The 21,891-nt window shown below is 34.3% G+C and overlaps 1 protein-coding gene across 2 annotated transcripts in view; it reads left to right on the forward strand.

Annotated features, from left to right (window-relative positions):
* SAK (polo like kinase SAK) overlaps positions 1–21,891 on the forward strand; it is an 82,275-nt gene that overhangs the window by 10,531 nt on the left and 49,853 nt on the right. For both annotated transcript variants that reach the window (XM_081751625.1, XM_081751627.1), the window contains exons 2-8: positions 9,588–9,683; positions 10,915–11,125; positions 11,370–11,482; positions 14,041–14,133; positions 15,954–16,097; positions 16,748–16,885; positions 19,240–19,508. In XM_081751625.1, the coding sequence (XP_081607751.1) occupies positions 9,588–9,683; positions 10,915–11,125; positions 11,370–11,482; positions 14,041–14,133; positions 15,954–16,097; positions 16,748–16,885; positions 19,240–19,508 (1,064 nt within the window). The remainder of the gene's footprint in view (positions 1–9,587; positions 9,684–10,914; positions 11,126–11,369; positions 11,483–14,040; positions 14,134–15,953; positions 16,098–16,747; positions 16,886–19,239; positions 19,509–21,891) is intronic.

Consider the following 21,891-nt stretch of genomic DNA (forward strand, 5'->3'; position numbering starts at 1 on the left):
GCTCATTGCATTTTATACTTATTGTTATCCTTCAGGTAGACTTAGTTTCTTCATTACTTGTTCTTAATATGTTTTTACTTTACGTCTTAAACTCGGAAGAGCCGAAGCAAATAAACCTATAAACTAGAATGTTATACTTGATCAATGTATACCTATTTTTGGGCCACCCTGTATATTCTATGGAGGCAGAGTTTTTTCTTTTATTTTATATTTTATTGGCCCAACATTGTAAAATAATAAAGAGAAAGTACATGTATTAAGAGGTGACCAACCTAGAAGGCCAGAAATGCTAGCGTTGTGAGTTAGTATACTGACTATGCATCAGTTACTGTGTACCATCAGGAGGGCGATAACGTTTTATGGGCTGTAATGCCGGGGCATCAAGATCTCTTTCCAGCAATATGGCAAAGACATATACTGAAGCTTGTACAGCAACTGTTTCGTGAAAAAATCGAACAAATGCATTATGTAGCTTCTATAGACATGATACCGGCACATATATTAGAGAAACAAGTAAGTTTTGTTTCACAGAGTGAAAGTATGGTAGACTTCCAAACTATGTGAGTACACTCATGTCCAAAATGGTTGTCGCATATCTATAACTGTCTTCTTGTAAGAATATAATTTAATAATGATTTTGCAGGGTACTTTTAATGCTGATACTGTGTGTATAATCGGGAAATGTATGTTTGTGGTAAATTTCATAGGAAGAGAATTATAAATACGAAAATTAGAGTGAGTAAAACAAAATGTTGCTAAATGGACAAGAAAGTTTTATTTTGGTCTTATTTACTGCTCTTTTCACATGAAATTTGCCACTTACATGTCTTTGCCGACTATACACATACTAACATTATAAGAAATACGGACGAATTCGTTATCAAATTATACTCTTGCAACAACATATTTATAGATATACGACAATAATTTTGGACATGAGTGTACATCTATAACTTTAAATGGAGGAATAAGATCAACGATAGAGACTGTTTCTCAGACGCTAAATCCTTAGGAATTTCGCTATATCTTATTGTTTTTGCTGCTCTATCAAGCTTAACTTTGAAACCAGAAGTGCTAATTGATGTCTATCACTTTCGGTTCCAGTAGAGTAAAATCAGAAGTGAAATATATTCTTGCAGTACTGAATCTATATCAAAGGTCTGCCTGTCGCTATCTGTTTTCCTTTTATTCATTATGCGATCAGTGTTGTAACCAAAAGTCGTAAATTTGTACCATTTTCGGTTTGAAGAGATAAAAGTAGGGAAAAAACTTACGCTTGGAACGCTGAATCTGTATCAAAAACAGTTTCTTAATGTATCTTACCGTATTGCTCTATGGATATAAGTATTGAAACCGGAAATACTAGTAAATTTTAACCATTTCTGGTTTTGTAGAGTTCTTTCGTGGCTAAGCGGTTAGCGTACACGCCTTTGGCATGGGAGACCCAGGTTTATTCCCGGCGGGAGCTCATGTGGTTTAGATTCCACGTTAATTAGTAGGTCCCGTCTTACATAGCATCGCTACTGTGCAAGGAATGTTAAATTCAAAATCAAGTCATTCAACTTCTGATTTTGGCAGACTGTTGTGGACAGTAGTGATATGTTCTCTTGAGACGCTGAATCGATTGCTTAAAAACGCTCCTGGTTACCTATTGCCGTCTTTGTTCTATGAAGACCAACGTTGAAACCGGAAACAGTTGATACCTACCACTTCCGGTTTGAATAGAGGGTTAATAGAGAAGATGGACCTATTCTTGAGACCCTGAGTAGATTGCAAGAACAAAGTTTCTCAATGTCTTTTTTCGTTCTTGTTCTGTGGAAATCAGTATTCAAACCGGAAGTACGAGTAAATTTCAATCACTTCTGGTTTTGCTAGAGTATTATGGGTGTTAATGATATGTTCTCTTGAGTCGCTGAATCGATTGCTTAAAAACGCTCCTGGTTACCTATTGCCGTCTTTGTTCTATGAAGACCAACGTTGAAACCGGAAACAGTTGATACCTACCACTTCCGGTTTGAATAGAGGGTTAATAGAGAAGATGGACCTATTCTTGAGACCCTGAGTAGATTGCAAGAACAAAGTTTCTCAATGTCTTTTTTCGTTCTTGTTCTATGGAAATCAGTATTCAAACCGGAAGTACGAGTAAATTTCAATCACTTCTGGTTTTGCTAGAGTATTATGGGTGTTAATGATATGTTCTCTTGAGTCGCTGAATCGATTGCTTAAAAACGCTCCTCGTTACCTATTGCCGTCTTTGTTCTATGAAGACCAACGTTGAAACCGGAAACAGTTGATACCTACCACTTCCGGTTTGAATAGAGGGTTAATAGAGAAGATGGACCTATTCTTGAGACCCTGAGTAGATTGCAAGAACAAAGTTTCTCAATGTCTTTTTTCGTTCTTGTTCTATGGAAATCAGTATTCAAACCGGAAGTACGAGTAAATTTCAATCACTTCTGGTTTTGCTAGAGTATTATGGGTGTTAATGATATGTTCTCTTGAGTCGCTGAATCGATTGCAATATATATATGTAACTATCTATTGTCGTTTTTATTCAATTGGTGACCAACGTTGTAACAGGAAAAACTTGATTTGTACCACTTCCGGTTTGAGTAGAGCGTTAAGGGAGGGGATGGAACATATTATTGGAACGCAGAATCGATTGCAAAAGATCGCTTTTTGATATCACTTACCGTTTTTGCTGTGATACCTGGCGACAAACTGACAGATGGACATAGCCGTTCTTTAAGATTTTCAACATTTATGCATAGCATGACTAACATTCTAGCAGGAATTATTGAAGAGTTTTTCTCTTATTTCCTGTATTAGGCCCCTGAAGTTCTTCTTTCTGGATATAGCACGCTCTGATGATATTCAGCTTCCGAGCAGCTGAATGACGATATTTTTTTCTGGAATTCGATTTTTCATTAGAACGAGTGTTCTTTACCTTAATAATGCTTATTGTTATTGCCGAATATGCAATTGCACTATAGGTATCTTTCATATAAGAGTATATTTTATGAAATAACTTAATTTTCTCTGCCGTTACAAAATTCTGCATAAATATATGAACAATCTCCTGAAAACTGATGATTGCAGATATTGGTGCAGGTTAATTTCGTTATAAATTTAGAACTTGAAACAAAAGTTTATGGAAATTCAATGTTCCTAGAAAATTGAAAGTTTCCAATATAATAATCACAATTCATAATGTCAATAGCAATGGCAAACGACAACTTCATATGCATATTGTTTACGCTCGTGTAACGGGTCATTGAAGAGACAAGTCGAGACATGATGTTGCTTCGAAGCGTCAGTATAGCAGACTACATCCAGTCACAAGTGCTTTGGTAGATGGATGCGTTAAGGCTGATTTACACGAAAAAAATAACAATGTTACGTTTAAAAGATGCTAGTAGTTTCTAATGAGAAATTTTAAAATATACGAAAATACGAATAACAATGTTGTTAGTAACGTTTTCACAAAATTCCTTTGAAATTGCTAGTAATATTTTAATAGCAACATAGAAATATCTTGAGGTATATAGTATGAATTCATGGATTCAGCAGGGAAGATAGCTCTTGCTGCAGCCTGTATAGTAATATTAGCGCGGTAAGTAGATGGAGAAGGAAGAAAAGGGTCAGTTGAAAGGAAATTACAGAGAAATTAATTCATGAAATTATGAAGGAGCTGGTGTACGGGATTTCATTTAGTTAGCCGAATATGAAAAACTTACTGTGGAACAGTGCTCTCAAATGTCTTTATTAAAATTTTACTTTCAACAGGACGACCACATCCAGCGACGTACGGGGAATATTCCTTCGGTGGGTTCCGACATGTTTGACTCGACACATAAGTTTAGCGAACAAATACTCTGTTATTATTATTATTATTATTATTATTATTATTATTATTATTATTATTATTATTATTATTATTATTATTATTATTATTTACACATCAGAATGAATTCGCTCAAACTTTCAATATATACATATATACACCGAAATATCTCATGTGTTACCTTTGTTCGCTGCGTCCACGATACTCATGTTTAGAATTCATGTATATTCCGTTCACTTATTTCACTTTTTAAATATACAGAAACTTATCATTGAACACGAAGACAAAAGTGAAAGAAATATATAATATGATTTAAAGGAGCAGAAACTCTTTTAGAGAGAATAGTATAATACAATTGATAAAACATACCATAGCATAATAAATTTAGGTAAGAATGTATTACGTTTCTAATTTTTCCTAACAGCAAACTGATGAAACATCAATTTAATATGACACACACACACACACATTCTAAAAATTAGAATCGTTACGCGTAAAATATTTTCTAAAGTATTATGAACAAATTGCTAAGTTTTATCAAGATCGATATCGCGGTTACAATCCTAACTATATATAAAACTACATGAACTGACATAAAATAAAGGGGTGCTTCCGGTGGATGTGGAAAGTTGAAATTTTTCATGATTGTTGCCTTCCGAGACTAATCCACAGAAAAATTGCCAAAAGTGAATATTTTAATTTTTCAGGGGTCTAATGGGATGATGAAGAAATTTCCATGTTATTTAAATGGGCTTTTTCTTGGGATACAAAATCTTATATTTTAGATAGTTGAAATAGGAAAAGAAACTTGAAATTTTGTAAAAGTATGGGTTTAAGAGGTGCGAGTCCGTAGGCTGAGTATACGCGGGGGTCAGGGAGCGAAGCCCCGAGCTGAGCCAAATTCAGAAAATGTTAAGAGGAAATGCACAAAATTCACTCTTGATGCAAAGGCTTACATATAACAGAGGCGAGGCCGTAGGCCGAAGAAACTCGGGGATCTGGGGGCGGAGCCCCAGCTAGCCAAAGGCTAGTCAATAGACTCGAGTGCATAAAATTTATTAACATAATAGAATATACATTGAAAATGTTCTGTTTATCTTTAGATACACACTCGTGTAGAAAATAAATCTTTTCGATTTTCTTTAATATGTAAATAGACTCGTTAATTGAAACCAACATGTCTAATATAGTGGGTTTATAAGGAAATTATCGACTTCTACATAGGAAACTCCTGCTCGTACGTAATTATCTTAGATTTATGGTAAGTAGAATCATTGTTCTTAAAACGAATCAGATTTTTTAGTGGCATCATTGTCATGTGCCATCACAATCTATAAAATCACAAAGGAATTTGGAAAAAAATGCCAAGAAATTTTTTTTCTTCAATACCGCGCTATCAGGTTCACGTTTGTACACAAAATGTATCTCGAAAAATACTAGCCTACATGTCCTTGGCTGTATATTTGCTAAGTTTTATTATGTAGTATGGCAATAAAAAATACTTTCTAACTATATGTATACACAAATTTGAAAGATCGAAAATGAGAATTTAAGATTCTGCTCGTACCCTAATTAACTTTTAATTCCGTTGTTTGTACAGCGTTCTCTTTAAAATAAATCAGGGTTTTTAATGATAACTTACACATATGTCAAGTGTCCATGCATTCGGGAAAAGTGTTCCCAGTTTTTTCCATCGGAAAACCAGCAATCCAAATCAGCCATAATAAAATGTTATTAACATATTTTGATCCGGACCGCCTCCAGAGCGATCGCAAAATTCGCGGTGCCTTAGTGGTAGAGTGTTCACCTCTGGTGCGTAGAGTCCCTGGTTTGATCACCAAGTGGATTTGTTTGTGGACAAACACTGTGTGCGTGGGTTTCCTTTCAGTTTCTTTATTTTGTTCATTATCATAATCACCGTCTCCCGTAACCTCGACGCATAATCGTCAGTCGTTAAACTAGAAATTTAATTTCATTTTTATAAATCAGTGTTACATAATGAACATACAATATAAGTATTACAATAAAAATTATTGTGGAATTTTTGTGTTAACTCAAGATCTGCGTCAAAATACTGTCATTATCTCATGAATTATTGAAAGTTACTCCAATCATAGGTTTGGGGGCTGCGGTGACTTAGTGGTATCGATCACCTCTGGTGTCTGGGGTCACAGATTCGATCCTAGCCCTCACCAACGGGACTTTCCACTTTCTTCACTCCACCAATTCGTTTATTACCATCATCGCCTTCTCGTTTATCCTCGGAGTATGATCATGTGGTGCTAAAAGATATTTGCTTGAAGTCCCTGTTCCATTCAGTAAATCAGGTTTACTAAGTAACTATGAAAGTCATTACAACTATACTTCTTAAAATAGATACATTTGAACAAATTATTTTCTTATTGTACGTACTAATGAACCTGGTCCTCTCATCTGCCTACTATGATAACATGACACAGGTAACTTTTTATTTATTTTGTAATCCACGTCAATTCATGTAGGCGAAGAAAAAAATTTTACCTTGATTGTTTCAATGAATTCAACAGGTGTAAAAATTCAGGACAAAGTAAGGGACACTTATATTTTTTTGTTTTGTCAAAAAAAAAAAAAAAAAAAAAAAATCCAGGACCGAGAGACAGGTTGCCAAAGATGGCATCTCGGTCGCCATTTCTCACTCGTGAATTTCTGCAAAATATTAAAATACTCATCTCTGTTCAAAATATTTTATTGCTTTTTGTTTGAAAGATAATAATTTACTGATTAAAATGAATCCTCAGTTTGGAAAGTGTTCAAGTTTTCCTGCTGTCGACTTCTGATTGTTTATTTATTTATTTATTGAAAATGCCAATCCCAGAAACTGCTGGACAGTACTAGATGTTCTGAAAAGAAAAACTTCCACTTGAGTTGAACAGGATTTATAAGCAGTTAAAAAAAATTACCATACATTAAACAGTTTCCGTTACCACATTCTTACATATTTATCTCATGGAATCAAAATCTAGTTTTATTTGATATAACATTTTAATTGATAAGTAACAGGCACAGCTTTCAAACATATTAAAGCTTCCAAAATATATATACAAGTCCTAAATCATATCCAAAGCAAACTACTTTTGTGGATTCTACTTAGAACTGAAGATAGAAGTTTAATTAACTAAAAATACGTTCAGTTGCATGAGTATTTTCCTTTGATATTGGGTGATGCCTTCCTGTTGAACCAATAGGAACTGGGACACCCACAATCTTTAAAACGTCACGAATTGGAAGTGAGCTGTGGTGGTGGGGGCTGCAGCTGGAAATCTATATCCAGGAGCCTGTCCATGTGGTAACATAAAATTTCACGACGATTTCATTTAGCTCACAACTGATATCTACAACCTCCGCAAGCCACCAGTCACAGTTATACATACACGTTACAAAATCCCTCTTTGTTGGTTGTGAATCTAAATATTCTGCCGTTTCTGAGATCTTGAATAAATGACATTTCTTCTTTGTTGCTATTTAAAGTTTGTGCGATATAAGTTTCCCATCATTTTGAGTCCAGATATGTAATTTCTGAATTCGTTTCACAGAGATAGTTTGGTTAGACCATTCTTCTCCATTTTCTGCTGGCGGAATTCTTCAGACAGTTGATAACAATTTTTGAAGTGGCTGCGAGCACCATCAGAGATAATGATGATCTTTTCTGCCTGTGATTGCAGATGTTGAAGAATTTAGCGTATTGCCAACAATGCATGTGCTGAATCATGTCCTCTGTCGTTACTTATAACGGCTACACGTATGGTTTTTGAAAATATGTGGCTCCTCTAAAAACTGAAACTTGGTCATTACTTAAGTGATGCTCTTGCAATTCTTGTAGCAGAATCACAAACAAGGTCTCAGCAAAATCACAGTAAATCAATAAACACAGCTGTGCTGCCTCTACACGTCCCTTCAATTTTGCAATGATGTGTTGAAATTTCTTCAGATGTTGGAGTGTTACTTCTTTCACTGTCCATTTCCCAAGTTTCTACAATAAAGGTATCAATGGCAAATGTCAGTTCTTCATTTTTACCACGCAAAGTTCATTCTTCAAATTTACCACACAAAGTTCAAAATTGGCACAATCACATATAAACAAATATCTGTAGGTTGGTGTGGAACTTAGATCGTTGTGCATGCAATTTTGATCTTGCAATGTGAAATACTGAATGTTCTTTCCTATAAGTTTCTTTAATACTGCGGCTCATGTGTCTTTTCATTTTCACAACTTTTTCTTGTGCACCTGTTATAGTAATAGTGCCTTTCTTGTCGGTATTCTGGCAAAAACAGTCCTATGTATCTTCCAGATAAAATCACTGTGCAGTTTGAACATGTGCTTCATTCACAAGATGACCACAATAGGGATCCTGTTTTCCAAACACTTCCTTTTGCAGGCCTCATATTTCTTGTTTTTTCCACCATGTATTTTGTTGCAGAGGAATGTGGTGCAATATTTGTTCCTTTAAAAGGGGTACTGGGATAATTATTAGAATTTGCACCTCTCATTGTAGAATTCACGTGTTTCTACAACCGAATTGATGTTTTGATATAAATTCCCGGAAAGTTGCACAAGCTTCTTTTGATTTATTTTCTTGTGAAGATGAAATTTTTACTTTGAAGAGTTTGGTTAGTTTTCATTCGGTGTACTCACATACAGCTGGAGTAATTTCGTTGTGCTTTCCTTGATACACACAGCTTACGACTTGACTCCACAGACCATAGTTTTGTAACAGCTCCAATACCAACCTCTATAGCTGCCTGATTCAGGAAATGTAATTCTTTTATAGATACAAGATCGTGATCATCCACACTACGGTGGACATCTTGTTCAGTTAGAACCATTGTTGATATTCTGTGGAAGCCTTTAGAACACGGAAAGTCATCACTAGAAACAGTCATCTTGACTTTAAAACAGTCCTGAAATAAACACTCTTATTCTCAATCTGAAGTTTTTTTTCTTTCTTCCTTTTTTTCAAGGAATTTAACACTGTATGGTACTGATGAACAGTTAAATCATAATTTTGGGATTGGTATTTTTGAAAAATCAATTTTTATTTGTTTGATCAAAAGAAATTCAGAAGGCTACAGCATGAGGAACTTGGACATATATTTCCAAACGGAGGATATAATTTGAATCAGTGAATCATTATTAATCTTTCAAATAAAATATTAGAAAAAAACAGCAAAATATCTTAAACTGTTTCAGAGAAAGAGCATTCTAATGTTCTACTGAAAACTGCACAAAAAATGGCACTAGAAGTGCCACCCTTAGTGGCCTCTATTTTGAGGCAGTTTTTTTTTTTTAACAGGCTTTTTTCATTTAATTAGTGGATGATTCTTATAGGATTTCTAGTAGATCAGACTATCATTTAGTGCCCAAATTATCCATTTCTGCGAAGAAATATGATGCGTTTAACTGATTGATATAGGAATGTTTTACTAAGTTCGACCTTACTACCCGGAACACCTCATATATTCACTCCCTATATCTTATTCGATCTCATACAATTTTCTCAGTGGTAAGAAATAGTTCGAAAAAGATCAGTCCGTTTATTTCATAATTCGTTAGTACTAGATTGATATAAGATGAAAATTGTAATGCTTCTTTTCTATTAAAAGAAAAAAATTAAAGTTGATATTTTTTATAAGACTTTTTTCGATCAATAATTTTTACTGTATTTGTATATTTAAGTAAGTAATAATGTTTGAATCATTCTGGTAGGACTATGAGGTTAGCAGGTTACTGGGAAAAGGAGGCTTTGCCAATGTTTATCAAGCAAAATGTCGGAAGTCAGAAACAGAAGTGGCAATTAAAATGGCAAGTATTTGTTTTTTCTTCATTCTATTATATTAATATTATATATTTGTTTTTATATTTTCGGGTATTTTTTGAAATTAATTAATTCTGAAACCACGATAATAGAAATAAGAAATTTAACATCGGAACAGTCAAGATTTTTTATATTAAATCTTTTTTCTAAGTGCATAATAAGTGATCATAGTAATAGAGATAAAGATGAACGAGGAATTATAATGGTGAATAACAGGGTTGACTGTCATAGGTTACAGAAATTAAACTGAAGCACTGCAATCTTATTTTTTTAAGCACTTCTGCAAGAATAGAAAAAAATAAAGCTTTTAGCATTTTCGTGTTTTCTTTAGCGTATTATTTTGTTATTTCGTTATCTTCTTGAAAATGAAGAAGTAGAGAACTTTCGCTTTATACTTAACTCTTAAAATGATAAGCCTTTTTTGTAACACAAACACAAAATGATGAGGTGAGTTCATTGGACTCCAATTGTTTTTCCTGTACCATTTTGAATTTTAGGCCTATTTTTACGTAACAAACTTTCCACATGTATCAAGAACTGTATGCTTATTACCTTGAGTTCTTCGATGATAATAAACAAAAATGTACACATGAGAAACTATGTTCATCTATAATATTGAGTTCATTGAACTCATCATTTTGTGTTTCATTTTTGAAAAAAAAAATATATATATATATTATTAAGAAAACTAATGATCCAGTTAATAGAATTAACCCGTAGTTGCATTCAATATATGCTAGTGGGATCATATATTGATGGTGGCACCTATAGTGCTCATAGTAAACTACTGAAATTAATTTATTGTCTGAGATGTGTCCAATGGACTCACCTTATCATTTTAAGGGTTAAATGCTTACATAAACCCTGCATACCACGAATGAAGCTTAATAGTATAACTGAAAACGATTGTTTGGAAAACCTCTCCCAAAGTAAACTTTATAAATGTGAAAGGATGTTTGTGCTAATATAAATATTCGTTATGAAGCAGGATTTTTCTATAGTTTATTTTATTGTATCTCAGAGGTAAATTATTTAATTTAAAATATGACTGATATATTCTAATTGGCTAATTTATTGGGAAAGATACTAGCGAAAGATCAGTTGCTTAATATGGGTATTGAAGACGCCACTGAAAATTTGAACAATTTAAAGCAAATATTCTTCACATGTTTAATTGTTAGTTGATTCAAATTTACTTATTCGCTGACTATGTTGCAGATTGACAAGAAGTTGATGCAGTCCGCCGGTATGGTTGGGAGAGTTAGACAAGAAGTAGCAATTCATTCTCGTTTAAAACATCCATCCATCTTGGAATTGTATACATGCTTTGAAGATGCAAACTATGTTTATTTAGTGTTGGAACTCTGCCATAATGGAGAACTTCAGAGATACTTGAAGAATAACAAAAAAATTTTAACGGAAGATGAAGGTTAGTAAGGTTCTTTTGATATAGTTCGAGTTATGTACCGGTATGTCGTTATTTCTGTCTAGATAATTTACATTTTAAGATCGTTAACGCTATTTTCTTGAAATATATTTAATATTAAACAATTTCTACCATTTATTGATGCAATACAGGTAGACAGATATCTATATCCCCTTAAAAAGATAGACGTTCAGAAATAATTGATGCTTCGGTTTTGTTGTGACGATTTTGTTATTTTGTCTTACAGCAAGTCATATTTTGAAACAAGTTGTAGAAGGGTTGCTGTATCTACATTCAAGGAATATACTTCATAGAGATATGACCTTGTCCAATCTTTTACTAACAAAGGATATGCACGTGGTAAGTATTATTTTATAATTTGCCACTAAGTAGAATCACAGGTAATTCTTCGGCAAAGATATTTGATAGTAATCTTAAAAGATTCGTCTTAAGTAGGGACACAGTGGTTTAGTTTTAGTAATAGAACTCTCATATCAAGTCCGAGGAATCCCTGGTTCAACTTCCGGACGTGAGAGTTTGTAGACATGAGCTGAAAAACGGAAATTTTGAGAAAAGCTGTGTTTTACCAACAAAAAGCTTCGAAATAATTGACGAGACATATGATTGAATACATTTTTAATAATTTTATCTTAAATTTATACCTAGATTTAATGTTTTCGCCTAACGTATACTGTAATTGTAAAATACCACTGGTTAATCACTGTATCTTCGGAAACAGTTGACCAAAGGAGATAAAGTGTGGTAGGATTGTTACTGATAATTGTTGCGTGTTTGCTGAGAAAGCGTTTGTAAAACACTCGATTTGTAAGAGTTTGAAAACAACAGGCACTGCTTTTTATCCACAGGATGTAACTTTCCAACCACGAGACATAAGAATAAGAAATTTGGTATTCGGGGCTTCTTATTCCAGAGAATATGAAGCAATCATTCACCAGCATAACTATGATATACGGGCGTCGCGTAGAGTTAGGGGAAGAGCAGAATTACAGACTGCTGTCGATCGTGGGTGCATTTGCTACTCTTATATAAAAATGAAAATTCATGTTGTAAACTGAATCCTTCGCCAAAACTATTTTGATTTTCGGTATTATGACATGTCATCATTAGGGGTAGTGTTTATCATATAGAACTCTGGATGGGAGAGGTGAAATATTTTAGTATGATATTTGTTTAGAACCACTGGACCTAAGGAAACGAAATTTGATGTACGGAGGCTTCTTTCTACACAGAGTACAGTTATTTCGTTCATTTTAATTGAATATGGCAGACGAAGAAGCACAAAATATTGATTGCAGTGACACACATGTGCATTTGTCATTCAGTATTTATTTTATTGAGCTGAGCGAAGCGAAGCTCTTATACTCGGGTTAGCCGTTTGGTTGTCCGCGAACTCCTCCTAGACCGTTTGGCCGATCTCAACCAAACTTAGCACGCTGATAGAGTATGTCGTGCTGAGTGACAACATAAGTCGAAATCAAAAATCTGATGTACCATCGAGGAATAATCACCGAAGAACGCTTCCTCCTAGACCGTTTGGCCGATCTCAACCAAACTTAGCACGCTGATAGAGTATGTCGTGCTGAGTGACAACATAGGTCGAAATCAAAATCCGATGTACCATCGAGGAATAATCACCGAAAAACGCTTCCTCCTAGACCGTTTGGCCGATCTCAACCAAACTTAGCACGCTGATAGAGTATGTCGTGCTGAGTGACAAAATAGGTCGAAATCAAAAATCCGATGTACCATCGAGGAATAATCACCGAAAAACGCTTCCTGATTACGTAGTTTAAGCTCGCTCAGCTCATTTTATTGCAATCGGGTATATCCATTGCATTCCTAGTTATTATTAATATTAGTTCTTTATTTATTAAAAGGTGATTCTTTGCAGAGTTCGAATTCATGTAGTATGAACACAGCCTAGGAAGGAAGTTGGGCCGGGCTTGTGTTTTAAGTCTAAACGAAACACTAAAACACATACATTGAATAACTTTCATTCCTTCAAAGTCTAATTTTGGAAAGCTATAAAACGCGAACATTTAATTTATTTTCCATACATTATAGACCAAAATTGTTCTTTTCTCAGTATCATTCACGTAATATTGGTGCCTTGTATAACTAGAGTTGACATTCAATGCATGTATTCCTAATATGGTAATGACAGCGTGTAGGAATTTAAGAGTTTACGGTAAGAATCAATCGTGAATTTGGGGGAACGAAATATTTCCAGAAATTATGTAACTCATTTATCCGATCCAAGTTAGGATATTCTGATCATATACCTAATTCGTTTTACATCAAATATGATACAGTTGACCTAAAAAGAATTAAAGATATAAGTAAACGCCAGTGCGAGCAAATACTTCTTCATTAATATTAATTTAAACTTCATTAGTCTAGAACAGGGAAAATTTTGCAAAGAATGTTCTGTAAAGTTATGCTCACATCATATGTTTATATTATTATTATTTGTAGGTAAGTTAAAATAATGCTGAAGTCACCAACATGGAGAAACTTAGCGTATTCTACAACGTTATAGACACAGTTTTCAAAAGTTAGACATAACTATCACAAACCTAGAGTTAACAAACTTAACGAACGAAAATTTTGTAATAGACTCAAAAGGTACTCACTTTTTTTTCCCTCCAGGTTATTATAGATTGCTTAAAAATTATGTTAAACATCGAATTTTTTCTGACAGCTATCAGCATTGTCAGAACTTAGATGAGAAACTATATTTAGTAAAGATAGGGTATATGGAGTTATTCCGCCACATATGAAGTTCCAGTTACTTCGCAGAATACATACTTTAAATCTTTTATAAGATGTGTATTTCGTGGTGCAGCTAGATGTTTTTATTTATACAAATACAACATTCATGTTCGTTTTTATTTCAGAAAATTGGTGATTTTGGACTTGCTACTCAGTTGGCGAGACCTGATGAAAAACACTTAACTATGTGTGGAACACCAAATTATATTTCTCCTGAGGTAAGAAATAGAAAATTTTCATAAGCAATGTCTTCGTATTTTCCGTTAGTAATTTTCTGCCTCAGAACATTTTTTGAACCCAAGCAACTTGTTTTTCTGTTGCATGATAAGTGAAAGTGTAATTTGAGAGAATAAGTTAAATCTGTAGAGAAAAGTAGAGTTTACCCGAAATATGTCGAAAATATACTGATTGATACTATATTGTAAATATAAAATTCGAAAGTAGTAATACTGGAGTCACTCTATAGATTGTTTTCGGAATTGACATATATGTGTTGTATCACAATTTAAGCTTTCTGAATCTGTATGTATGCCCATAGTCAGAAAATCAGCAAAATAAATATTACACGAATCAAAACCACAAGTAGAAAGAGATACAGTAAACCTTTTAGCTTGATCATATCTCTAAGTTGCACGCAGATTTGTTTCACAAAAGACAAATATTATATAGTACTCATGGTACTCTCAAATATTACATATCACAAGTTGGTCACAACTTGGAATTTGATTCCATCGAGACAGCTTTATTTCTATGTTATTCAAGTTTTCTTCTGTGTTGGCCATCTAAACTAAATATTCGGCAGGATTCTGTCCCTTCCTCCTATTTCAGTCTACTAGAGAAAAAATAACTAAATTAGAGAAAAATCCCATAATTGTAGATCTGATGAGTGAAATTAATCTCTTTTTATTATTTTTGAAAATTCTAATTTATATATGAAATATTAAACAACTACAAAACTGTGTTCGTGACTGCTACTTACAAAAAATACTCTAGTGTGGAGCAAGGAATTGTGCTACCCAAGCCCTAGCTTCACAGTTACTGAAAGAGCATGGATGGAGTCAATATCTTGTATTGGAAGGTATATAGAAATAAGGAATATTAATCAGAAGCGAAAAGGGGTACTATCCCATTCTTGTAAGTGCTATTGTAATTGTGAATACGTTTGCAACTTAAAATTTGACTGAACCTTACATTTCTTCTGTTTCGCAGAATAATAGTGTAGATACCTAACTTAGAGCACACTGTCACAATTCGAGGAATCTTACACCTTTCCACAAAGGCGACCACTTGCACTTAAAAGTGTTTTACCGGAATAAGGTCCCATTCGGCATTTTCTAGAAATAATACTGGAAAGCAAATAGAGAAAGCGTATTGTGTGAAAACAATGCCAGACGTGTAATGTGCCATTAAACATGGAGTTTTTTCTTTTTTGTTTGTTTGTTTGTTGCAAAAACGTGACTTTCTAAAAGTAAAAATAATAAGCTATGTAAGTTCGTTCAAATTACCACCTATAGCAGTTCCCTTTCGAAGGAAAATCATCATAATTAAATTTGCTTTGTTTTGATTTTGAGTTTAGCGTCCCTTTTAACAGTGAGGCTATGGGACGTGACCGTACAGCTTAATGTGATCCGAACCACATGAGCTTCCGCCGGGTCTCCCACGACACAGTCGTGTACGCCAACCGCTTAACCACAAGGGAACTTAATAACAATTAAAAATACACGCGATATTCCATGAACCCCGTTAAGATAGATTTATAGGTAATAAAAATGTTTCAAACTTTTCTTTTTACTCATATAGAATATTTGAAGTGATGTATCTCTTCCCAGAAACGTTTTTACCTAAAGAAATAAAACAAAATAAATGGATCTTAATGGGTAATTATCTAATAGAAAACTAAGCTGGTTAAAAATAAATGAATAAAGCAATAACGCAAGTTATAGCTGATTCCTTGTCCAGGTCCTGTATATTTAGCCACATATATTTGTCGTATTTTCGAGGTAGTCACTAATTTGAAGAAACGTTTATCTCCTCATAGGTAGCAACACGAAGCTCTCATGGTTTAGAGGCCGATGTTTGGGGATTAGGCTGTATGTTGTATACTCTTCTTGTTGGTCGGCCTCCATTTGATACGGATGCAGTTAAAAGTACACTTACGAAAGTTGTTATGGCAGATTATGAGGTAGGTGTTTATATGTAGTTGTAGTATATATCCCTTGGATTAAGTGTAGCAAACAAAATCGTATTCAATAGCATTTGCATTAACTTTATTTTTCGAAGAGAGATTGAATCTAATACATTTATTTGTTTGATATTTATTTTTATAGAAAATCATATATAATTGCTGCTACCATTTATTTCCTTGAAGTAGAAGTCCTATGTTCAGACCAAGTAAAGCGTGAGGTACAGAATTTACAGATTAGAAAAGCTTTTGACGGAATGTTGAGTGTTATATTTTCGTTTGAGCAACTAGTACCTAAAATATTTACTTGAGGGTATTGATTTGATATGCTGGTGTAAATTATAACTTCTTTTAAGGACTAAGTCGGATGCAACTGTTACATCCAGTGCCACCTTTTTGTCATAAAATTTAATGATAAAGTAGAATATTATTTTAATTATTGCACAGAAACATCAAAATCATACCATTTCTGCTGCTACAATTCACAGCGATTTTGAGTAAATTTGCATCGCGAAATTTCAGAATATTTAATAGGAATATTTACAATTTATATTGTTTTATGTTTTGGAGGGTTGGTGTTTTATTAGTAGCCTACAAAATTCAGTCATTGAAAATATTGTGTTTATGTTAAAAAATATATTTGTTTACAGGTTCCGGACCATTTGTCCACTGACGCCAAAGATTTAATAGATAGTTTATTGAAAAAGAACCCTATTGAAAGAATAAAATTGTCAGCGATATTAGATCATCCGTTCATGAAAAGAACACAGAATAAATCATCATCTCAGGTAAGTTATAAATGAAAAAATAAAGCTCTATTTCGCACACAGGAAATTTTACGGGATTCTAATTTTTTTAATTTTATTTATTTTTTCTTTCGAAGATAAAATCTTAAAAGTGGTGAAACAGACGTACTTTGTATATTGCGCCGCAGCAATGTACTTTGAACTAACAAAGAATAGTACTTATTATTCCGTGAAATCTTTGATGCCTAAGTGATATTTCGGAGTCCTTTGTCAAAAGAAACAATTAATATGATAAAACGACAAAGAAATCGTTGACCGTTCATCGGAAATTGTCTGAAACTATTTACAGGATGCGTGATGTATAAACAGAAAAGCTATTCTTTTGTAGTATTTCCTACTTATACACGAGCTCTGTTTCTGTAAACTATTAAATTGTTTATAAATTTTACAGTATTATTGCAATTATACATAATATATTGTACAGAATTGGCTATAGGCTCAATATATTGTACATATTGAGTAACATAGAAATAAATGTATGTTACCTTGTATTTAGGAGAAAAAAATTGTTCTAGATCGTTTAGTTCCTCTTTGACAACTATAACTGTTTTCGCTGGATACAATGTAAAGTATATTTATTTCTAAGTTGTTGTACAGAAATAATTTATAATAAACGAAAATAAATATGTGGATATGGGACAAACAGTATGAAACTATGATGAGAAATTCATGTTACTATTGTAAAATCATTTTAATTATTTGAATACAATTAATTTCTCAAAAAATAGAACAACACGAGTATATGAAGGCTAAGACCATGGGGGAAAAACACAAGTAACAACAGAATGTAATAACACGTAAATAATATAGAAAATCTAATTTTCAGACAAATCAAACTTTTTCTTCTTCTAGCAGACTTTTATGTTACTATTTTGTACATAAATCTTTTTATTGATTCATTCAACAATTGAAAGATGTTGGCCGCAGCAACTTGTTCCTTCTTTTTCGAGGGAGGTACGGGAAATCACATATCGACAGCAGCGCCACAAGGGGCACAGATGAAATAGAAAGGCTCTAATATCCGTGAATTTTTATTCTTCAGTTCTGTCTAACAACCTATCCCATAATTCATGAATTTGCAATTCATTTGGCCAATTCATTAATTTTTCTCTCTCTTAATCTTTGCTTCTTTCCATTTTCTTTTAATGTTCTGTTCTCTTTTTCTCTAAACCTTTTACCCCTTCCCAATCTATATCATGTCCTGTTTCTTTTACATGTTTATATATCGCGTTATTTTCTCTTTTAAGTCTCATGTCATCCTTATGTTGTTTTATTGTTTCTTTAAGCTTTTTTTCTGTTTTTCCAATGTACATCATGCTACATTTCACTTCATACACTACTCCTTCATCCTTATTTTCTTAATCATTTCTAGGATTCTTCTTCCTTCTTTTCTGTATGTGTTCACACCTCCTTTTCTTAATAAGTTCTTTAGTATCTCTGTCTTTTCTCCAATGCTGTCTATCCCATGCCATTTTCTCTTCTCTTTGTTTCTTTTCTCTGTTCTTCCTTTCTGTCCTTTTTGATTCTACTTTTCTTTATATTAATGTTATAACCATTTTTCTCTAGAAGATTGTGAAACTTTTCTAGGTCTTCTTTCTTTTTCTCTTCTTCACTGTATATATCTTCTATTCTCTTCTCCATATTTCTTATGAAGTTCTTTTTCGTGCTATTATCTACGTCACTTCTTTTATGACAGTAAATCCCTGCCGCACATTCTTTGTTATACCATCTTGTATGTTTCCAGGCTTATCCCTTTCTCTTCATCTTCATAATATGCAAAATGTGCAAATATCGGGCTTTCAACACTGAAAGTTATATCTGCATACACTTCGATGTGAAAGCAGTCTGTCGCTCCTTAAGATCGCTTGTATGCCACAGCCAAGTCGGGCCTTCTTCATAAAATATAGGAATAAAAGCAAAGTCACATTATACCCAAGTCTGGTGGGGTGACAAAATATAACTTAGAAACATAATTCGCATCCTGCTGCAAGCAAGAAGGCAAGTTGAGCGTGGACAAAATAACCATATGACCACTGATAATTCTGGAAATGTCTAATGTAACAATGTGGTTTGCGACTCATGATTCTTGTATAAAAAGATCTTTTCTAAGCCATAACAAACAAATGCAAGAAGATTTATGTAGAAAAGGTGTTTTTCCCTCATTTCATTAAATAAATAAAACGGAAATCATACATAATACTACACTATTCACATAGATGTAACACATCATGCACGCAAAATAATCGACACAAAGTATCGTTGTCATTTTGAGTCTTAATTGCTGATTCTGAATTTTTATTTTATTTGGATGAACTACTTGAGATCTTTCCTCTTAGAGCTGGCTTACACAAGGAACGATCGATAGTGGAATGTGCACAATGTCAACTGTGGAGTCATTTGGAGGCAGTGATGAGAATGGCAGTAACCAAATACATTCAGTGGAAAGAGGAGTCATTGGACATGAGAAGCGTGTTCCGTTGTGTGCCCCAGTGTATAGTGGCAAATTACAGGAGAAGGATTACTGCAGGTTTAAAATTTCAGAAATCCCAGAAGAAGAAGAAATAGACAGTCAACTTTCATCAGCTACTGCCAAAATAAAATTGAGGTAAGGATATAACTAACCCCACTCCTGCACGTTCATGAATTAAATCTTAGGGTATATCTTTTTACATAATGAAGTTCCTTGTATATATAAATGCACTTGGCTGTTCACAATACTTTGACACAGAAGGAGATGACATTCCTTCTGCTGTTACCATGTTAACAAATTCTTCCGGTCGAACTCTACATTAATACCATGCTCTATAGGGTGGCCAGAAAGTCCCTTTACACCTGAACCAAATGTGTGTAACAATGTAAAATGTTAAGATATTTCAAATTTGAACCTCCCATTCTGATCATTGATATGGCGATAGTGCTTCTCATGTGATTGCCACATGACTGCTTGCAGAGGGAGGAAAATAAAGTCTGTACTTTGACCAGTTGATTGTCTCGTCTTACCGTGTTTGGTGAACAACAATGGCAGATACCAGTGACTTCACTTTGGAAGAGCGCTTAGTGGCAAGTGTGTCGGTCTATGAACGGAAGCACAACAGCGAAAACATGCCGCAGGTGGTGGATAGGTTTCGTGAATGGTTCAGTAAGAGCCAAGTTGTCAGACTTCGATCACGTGGGAGAAAACTTTTCTCCTGGGAAGTGTTTTGGATGCCTCTCGTTCTGGCCGTCCATCAACCTGAAAGGAAACGTGTGCAGAAGTTAGTGCGCAGTGATGCGTTCACCCTGCAAGTCGACCACAAAACTTTCTACAGAACTTGGAATTGCAAGGAGCACAGTCCGGTTCCACAGGAAAATGAACTTAGGGTTGCACGCATTCTGGCTAATGGTCATTAACCGGCGATGACGTAAACCGCCGGTAAGAAGCAGCAGGACTTGTTGGCGGCCTTCCACACCATTCCTGCTCTGAAGTCGTTCTTTTCTCTGATGAATGTGCTATTTATCGGATAGGAACGTCTTGATATGGACAAAACAAGACCGTTATATATCATGAAATTGAGAACAATTCTCTACACATCATGTTTCAGGACTGACTGAACAACACATCTTTGGTTTGTACTACTTTGAGTGTTCCATGACCCAGGTTACTTATCTCGAGCTGTTGAATGATTATCCTTCCAAAGCTGCAGAATTTGGGCATCAACAACACTGTTTTTACCAACACGATGGAGCTCCCGTTCATTTCACACTTGCTATTCGTGAACGCCTTAACACATTATTCACTGCCCGGTGCATTGGTCCCCAAATTCACCAACTCCTTATCTTTGGCCATCTCGAAGTCCAGACCTTACGACACCAGACAATGCCCTGTGGGGTCACATGTCAGGAAGAGGCGATACGTGGACAGTGATGCTTTGCGGACAAGTGTGCTTTTGAAACCTTCTAGTTTGTGACGTCACAGCTGCTAAAGCGGATGGATAGGAGGACATGGGGTCTTGAAGGATGAAATAAATACAAGTGTAAAGGGACTTTCTGGCCTGTATGTTCGAATTTAGGTAGCAAGGTAGTGGCTTTCTGCAATAAATAGGAATTCTCCTTACTGTGTTAATGTCGAATTTGATATTTTTGTGGGTATGGTCTTCATTTTTGTTCCCCTTTTTCGTTTCTTTTTTTAACCCCTCTTTCTGTAAATATTTAGAAGAGACATTAAGGCCGATTTTCATAAGCAATTAGTCAGGCCCGATTTCGTGATTTTTTCATTGATACTGTTAGTACTTTCTACATCCGTGGTTGTTGCGTATATGAAAATCCATGTATTATTTGATAAGAAAGAGTTGAAAACTTTGCTTTCTCAGAATTCATTTCAAGAGAAGAAATTAAATAATAATAGAACTTTAAGATAAAACACATTCAGCTGGTAATGCATGTACGTAAAGAGCTTGATGAACTTAATAATTAAGAACAAACAAAAAACCTAATAAGTAATTTACAGGTGTTAAAATTATATACTACTAGGAAGAGTCGACAGGGATGCTGTCTCTCGCCAACATTTTTAAATATCTACCTAGAAGAGATAGTGAAAAAGAGCTTGCAAGAACATGGCATTTCAGTACGATATAGAATGATTAGCTGTATACAGTTTGCTGATAATGTGGCGCCTGTTTTGGAATCTGAAAAGAAAATCAATAAGATGTTAAAAATCTTGAGGAAAGGCTGTGAAGGATATGGAATGAAAATAAATATTAGAAGGACAAAAGCCATGGTGATTGGAACCAAGCGGTCAGTGTTAGATATAAAAGTAGGAGGAAAGAGTGTAGAACAGTGATTTTTTCGATATCTGGGAATGTTATTAATGACGATATGAAGTGCGAACGTGAAATTATAGTAAAGATAGGAATGGAGAAAGAAGCATATAGGAGGAAGGAAAGCCTATTTTCTGGATCCTTAAGTAAAGAGTAGAGGGAAAGACTCATAAAATTCTCCGTGTGAAGTAT

This window comes from Thermobia domestica, chromosome 3 (assembly GCF_964235325.1).
Source record: "Thermobia domestica chromosome 3, izTheDome1.hap1.1, whole genome shotgun sequence".
In the NCBI taxonomy this organism is placed as follows: Eukaryota; Metazoa; Arthropoda; class Insecta; order Zygentoma; family Lepismatidae; genus Thermobia; species Thermobia domestica.